The sequence below is a fragment of the Solanum pennellii genome, chromosome 2 (assembly GCF_001406875.1).
Source record: "Solanum pennellii chromosome 2, SPENNV200".
Taxonomy (NCBI): domain Eukaryota; kingdom Viridiplantae; phylum Streptophyta; class Magnoliopsida; order Solanales; family Solanaceae; genus Solanum; species Solanum pennellii.
The window spans coordinates 40440865-40446864 of NC_028638.1; the positions used below are offsets into that span (position 1 = coordinate 40440865).

Consider the following 6000-nt stretch of genomic DNA (forward strand, 5'->3'; position numbering starts at 1 on the left):
GAGTGATGATTTAAAAGTATGGAAATTTAATTAATTTTATGAATTATTTTATTAATTTATTACAATGTACATGTTATTAGTTTAAAGTGTATTTCTCTATCATGAATAAAAATGAAATATGATAATGTAATTTATGAGCTGACTTTAAGAATTTGTTTAATTTTTTTCTCTAAACCTAAAAGTGCATTTTACATAAATATTAAAAGTGGGAATAATATTTAAATATATATCAGAGTTTATTATTTTTGTAAAAGTATACAAAATAAGATCATTTGATAGTCATTGTTTATATTGTCTCATAGTTTAATTTTGTCTTTCTTTATGAGCTTATTATTATTATTATTTATCTTTTTCTTTGTTTATGAGCTAACTTTAAGGATTTTGATTGTTTTTTCCTAGTAAACTTAAAAGTGTATTGTTATGAAAACATGAATAACAAGGATATAAATTTAAATGCGTGTCATATTATATATATTTTTCCAAATCACCCGATAATTTTGTCTCTTTTTAAAGAATTTATTCAAAAAATAATCTCGACAATACACATGCAGAAGAATGAAAAATTAGGATTCAACAAATTACAATAAGTGTATCAAAATTTTAACACTATTTTGATTCTTTTATCTTTTTAAATATAAAAATTATCAAACCAGTCAAAATTATATTTTTTTTATGTTTTAGTTTTACCCTTAGCATAATATATTCTCAAGACTCCTTTTGTTCTTTTTTACTTGTCCAATTTTGATTTTTCTACTTGTCATTTTTAAAAAATCAAGAAAATAAATTATTTTATACTTATTATATAGCTAATTTATTTAGAGAGTTATTATTTTTTAAAAAGATAGAACCTCCTTAATTAGTAAATTGATTTTGAAATTCTATCAATTAATATAGGCAAAATAGTAAAGTCATTGTGTCAATTATTATTTTCTTAATAAGTGTGTCAAATAAAAAATGAATAGATACGTGTTACCAAATAAAATATGAACAAATAAATAAGGATCGAGAAATGAATATAGATAATGTGGTAAAATACTTATATCATTAATAATTGTTTTTTAATTAAATATGTAAATCAAAAAGTGACAAGTAAAATGAACAGAGAAGTTGAGTTCTAACTGCTAAACCAATATGCGCTATGTCAAAACTTGTTAAGCAAATTTCTTCTTTTATTTTTCTTTCAGAAAAATGCATAGCACATATTTCTCTATCTGGACATTATTTAAGACTTATCTTCTTCTCTCACTACTCATGAGTTATGAATATCATATACTATAACTTGTCCCAAAATGTTTGGTAGCAAGATTTTTGAATCGAACAAACAAAATCCTCTGACAAAGACAAGTAAATGACAAAGGTGATATCATCAATACAAAAGGAACATTAAGAGTCTGGTAGTGACCATGAATGGTCTTTCAGCCTAAGTGGGATAAAACAAAACAGAAACTGAACGTCGTAAAAAAAAAGGTAAGAATCCCAGCTGACTGCATCATATAAGTAATATCTTTGATTTGTGAACAAGCTACTACTCGAGCCAGGTAAAGCGATTAAGCAACAGCTGGCATGTCCTTGAGCCAAGCATCCAGAGGCTTACCAATTGAGTAGACTATAAATCCAATCTCCCTAAGCTTCTCCGCGTCCACAACATTCCTACCATCAAATATAAAAGCAGGTTTTTGCATGCTATCATACATCTTCTTATAGTCGAGAGACTTAAATTCATCCCACTCTGTAAGGATGCAGACAGCATGGGCATCCTTAGTTGCTGTATAGGCATCCCAAACAACGCTGACTTGTTTCACGGTTGTTGGACTCATTGGCTGAAGGTGAAGAGGATGATCCCAATCGAACTTTTTCATTGAGAGGTCTCTCTGAATTTGGTCCTCATTCACTTGAGGATCATATATGCTCAAATTAGCCTTGTCCCCTAGCAGTCCCTTGCAAACATCAATTGCAGGGGTCTCTCGAGTATCACCAGTATCCTTCTTGAAAGCAAAACCTAGAATGGCGACTTTCTTGCCTGATACTGTGTTGAACATGGAGGCAACAACGCGGTTGACAAAACGATTCTTCTGATAGTCATTGATCTTGATAACCTGTTTCCAGTATTCAGCTACCTCTGGAAGACCATTGCACTCACAAATGTAAACCAGATTCAGAATATCCTTCTGGAAGCAAGAGCCACCAAAACCAACACTGGCATTAAGGAACTTGGGACCAATCCTTGAGTCCTTTCCAACAGCATATGCTACCTGTGAGACATTTGCTCCAGTAGCCTCACAAAGAGCTGACATGGCATTCACAGAAGAGATTCTTTGGGCCAAAAATGCATTGGCAGCCAATTTTGAGAGCTCAGCTGACCACAAATTGGTGGTGAGGATGCGTTCTTCAGGGACCCATTGGGCATAAACATCCTTCAATGCTTGGATAGCCTTCTGCCCCCCTGGAGTTTCCCGACCTCCGATTAGGACCCTGTCAGGTTTAAAAAGGTCTTCGATAGCGGTCCCTTCTGCAAGAAACTCAGGGTTTGAGAGGATCTGGAAGTTAATGCCCTTGCTGTTGTGGGTCAAAATCTTTTCAATTGCCTCGGCAGTTTTGACAGGAACAGTTGATTTCTCAACAACTATCTTATCAGATTTTGAGACATCAGCTATCATGCGAGCTGCACTCTCCCAATAAGTTAGATCTGCAGCCTTGCCTGCTCCGAGACCCCTTGTCTTGGTAGGAGTATTCACAGAAACAAAAACGATATCAGCCTCCCGCACATGTTTCTCCACATCTGTGCTGAAGAAGAGGTTCCTGCCTCTGCACTCCTTGACTATATCATAGAGGCCTGGCTCATATATGGGGAGTGTATCACTGTTCCAGGCTGTGATACGAGGCACAGAAATATCAACAACAACAACTTCAATAGAAGGGCATTTGAGTGCTATGACAGCCATGGTGGGCCCCCCAACATATCCAGCTCCTATACAGCAAATCTTAACCATTTTCCTTTGTTCCAAACTGCAAGATATAAAAGTTCATGACTCCATGTATTTTAAGGCTGTATTACACACGACATAAAGGAATCTCATAATATAAGGACTAATGAGCAATATGCACAAAATTTTTGACAAAAGTTTGAATGTGTTTATAGAGGAACAAAATGGACCCAAATAGTGGAGAAAGAATGTAGAGGAGTCATATAAACAAGCGTTGGAATCGAGGTACACTTGGTAGATTCATTGATAGTCTTTATATATTGCCACTCACTGACCCTGCTCAGCAAATGCTTGTCCTAGTCCTACAGTGATATCCACAACCAAAACTGATAGCATATACATAATATGAGCTAACTACCAACCACCAGATCTACATTCTTAATCCCTAAATGTATTACATCATAAAGGAGTAGGCTTTCATGTATTTTAGCACTACAACAGTATAAAGTTTTAGTCAAAAGAAGGAATTAAACAGAAACACATGTTGCCTACGCACTGCGACAGGGGCGAACTTATAGGCCATATTATGGGGCATGCGAACACGTGATCTCTCCACAAAACTAGATATTTTATGCAACTATGTTCTAAAACACGCTTACTACAAGAAGCCTAAATGGTGCACTTATCAAGTGATTCGCCTCTCCCCTGCTGTACCTTTTACTTTATAGTTTATTACTACTTGCTAAGCCACGTCCACGGATTCACCTATGGTACTGTTTACATATAACTTGAGAATTCGATCAAATATGCACCAATCAACAAAACGAAATGTGAGAATTTCATTAATTGGACAACAAAATTCCACAAGCAATTACATTTACTAATCATGAACTTAAACGGATCTAAATTTAAAAAAAAAACAGTCAGATTCAGAGTCCTCCTCTCGCTCTGAGCTAAAATTCCACTGACATTCACCAGATCAACTCATATCACAAATCAACCAATAAATTATCAAATCAAACATTAGATCTAGAGAAATCACAACAATCAACCACGCATTTCCGCAGGAAACCGAAGATTACATATCAAAGCTAAGTACACCGACAATAAAAAAAACGCTCAAAATTCACATCTAGGAAAAAACTTGAGGAGAAAGTGAATCAATAACAAAATGAATGAAGCAAATTATCATCACTGACATGCGAAATCAATAAGAAATGGAGTGAAGAGAAAGAGTACCTGTAGTTTAACGAGAGAAGAGGGAAAATGGATCTGGAAAAAGATGAAGAGAATTATGAGAGCTAAGAAGGCGGGGACATTCTTAAATAGTCTGTTTTGTGTCAAATCTTAGATCTAACCCAACGCTGCAGCAGAGCTTGACGAATGACGAGTCTTCTTTAAGCCAAAATCATAATTTTATTAATCAATTATTAGTTAGGTGTGATTTGGTAGTTAGTACCAAAGGCTGAGTTCTTCGGGTATTAAATCGTAATATTATGTTTGAATCATTATTATTTAATTGTATTGTATCGTATCGTTATTATACTTGCAATATTTGTTTTGATTGTTATTTAAAATGTATTGTACTTTATTTTTAAATTTTGTTGTTAGGTAAGAATGAAAATCTCTATTTTATGGAACAACCAATTTGGTGTGTTTTCATTGTTACTTAATTTTTTTTCCAATTATATCTTTACATAATATTTGAAAATACAATTTTACGTTTTATCTTTAATTATTTAAATCTAGTCAAACCTCTTACCCTAGAATAATAAAGGATATTTTACTAAATTAATTACAGTACAATTAAAATGTTATTCAACAACAACAAACAATACATCTAGCCAAACATTGTATCTACCATACAATACAGTATAATAGAGCACAATACAATACAATACATTATGAAACAATGGTAACAATGATCCTAACAAAGTGTAAAAAGTAAATTATTCATATGTAAACGTATTTGATTTATTATAGACAAATTATAGACAAATTATAGAAATACGCACATTTTATTTCATTTATTTCTATTATCTCCTATTATTTTTAAAAATCTCTAAAGTCACTTACTTCTTTAATGTATTGTAACTGCATATTAATGTATTTGAACTAGTATTTAATGTATCGAGTTAATTTTTAATGTATTTGAACTATATATTAATATATCTGAATCAATATTTAATAAATTTAACTAACTAAAACATGTACGTATAAATCACGAGAAGATCTATATTATTTTATATAAAATAAAAACTAAAATAACTTATATATACTAACTAATACATAAATGTATTTAACTAATACATGCTTGCATTATTTGCTTTTTGTTTCAAATATCTGGATGGGAGTACTATCACTGCATAAAAGTCATATTTTTTTTCCGTTGAACAGAGGAATTTTATTTGTGCATAAAAGTCATACTTCTTTAGTTCAATTAAGTTGTTATATTTTTTCTTTAAAAGTTAAATTGTTTTTTTTTGGCAATATTCTAAAATTATATTTTCTTAATTGAATTGACATAAGAAAAATTGTATTTTATGGTGTTTTATATAATTGTTAAATGTTTAAATTTTAAAATAAAACTTTAATTTAGTTTAACACTTAAAAAATAAATTAAATTTAGTTTTAACAAGCTAAACATAAAAACTAATTTAAGAGGGAGGAAATACGTAAAAATGAATAGTCGACTGTCCTATTCCAAAACTTAACATTGGGGCCCTATCCCAACCTCTTGCACTAAATTAGGCATGCTATATTTTTCCATATAAATGCAACAATAAATAATTAAATAATAAGTACACTATATTACTACTCCTATAATAATAATAATGAATATTCTTTGATTATATATATATATATATATATATATATATATTTGGAGCATTAGAGTTATTCTGCGAAAAACTGTCAGGATCGACGGATCTCACGACGGACCATCATGGGCACGACGGACCGTCGAGGGGGTCTCGTTCTAAAACACTTAGAATTTAGAGAATTGGGTACTGAGATCGACTCTCTGAACTTCGCGACGAAATGGCAGGACGGACCGTCGCAGGCATGACGGGCCGTC

General features: G+C 32.1%; 1 protein-coding gene across 1 annotated transcript; it reads right to left on the minus strand.

Moving 5' to 3' along the window:
* Positions 1-1256: 1256 nt before the first annotated feature.
* On the minus strand, positions 1257-4324 carry LOC107011368 (UDP-glucose 6-dehydrogenase 3). The gene is made up of 2 exons (XM_015210838.2): positions 4164-4324; positions 1257-3006 (listed from the first exon to the last, which is right to left on the minus strand). Exon 2 carries the CDS (start codon positions 2988-2990, stop codon positions 1548-1550), a length of 1443 nt encoding a protein of 480 aa, XP_015066324.1. The 5' UTR covers positions 2991-3006; positions 4164-4324; the 3' UTR covers positions 1257-1547.
* Positions 4325-6000: the final 1676 nt, after the last annotated feature.

Excerpts from the sequence above, each read along its gene's own strand:
- LOC107011368 (XM_015210838.2), bottom strand. The coding sequence starts at position 2,990 with ATGGTTAAGATTTGCTGTATAGGAGCTGGATATGTTGGGGGGCCCACC.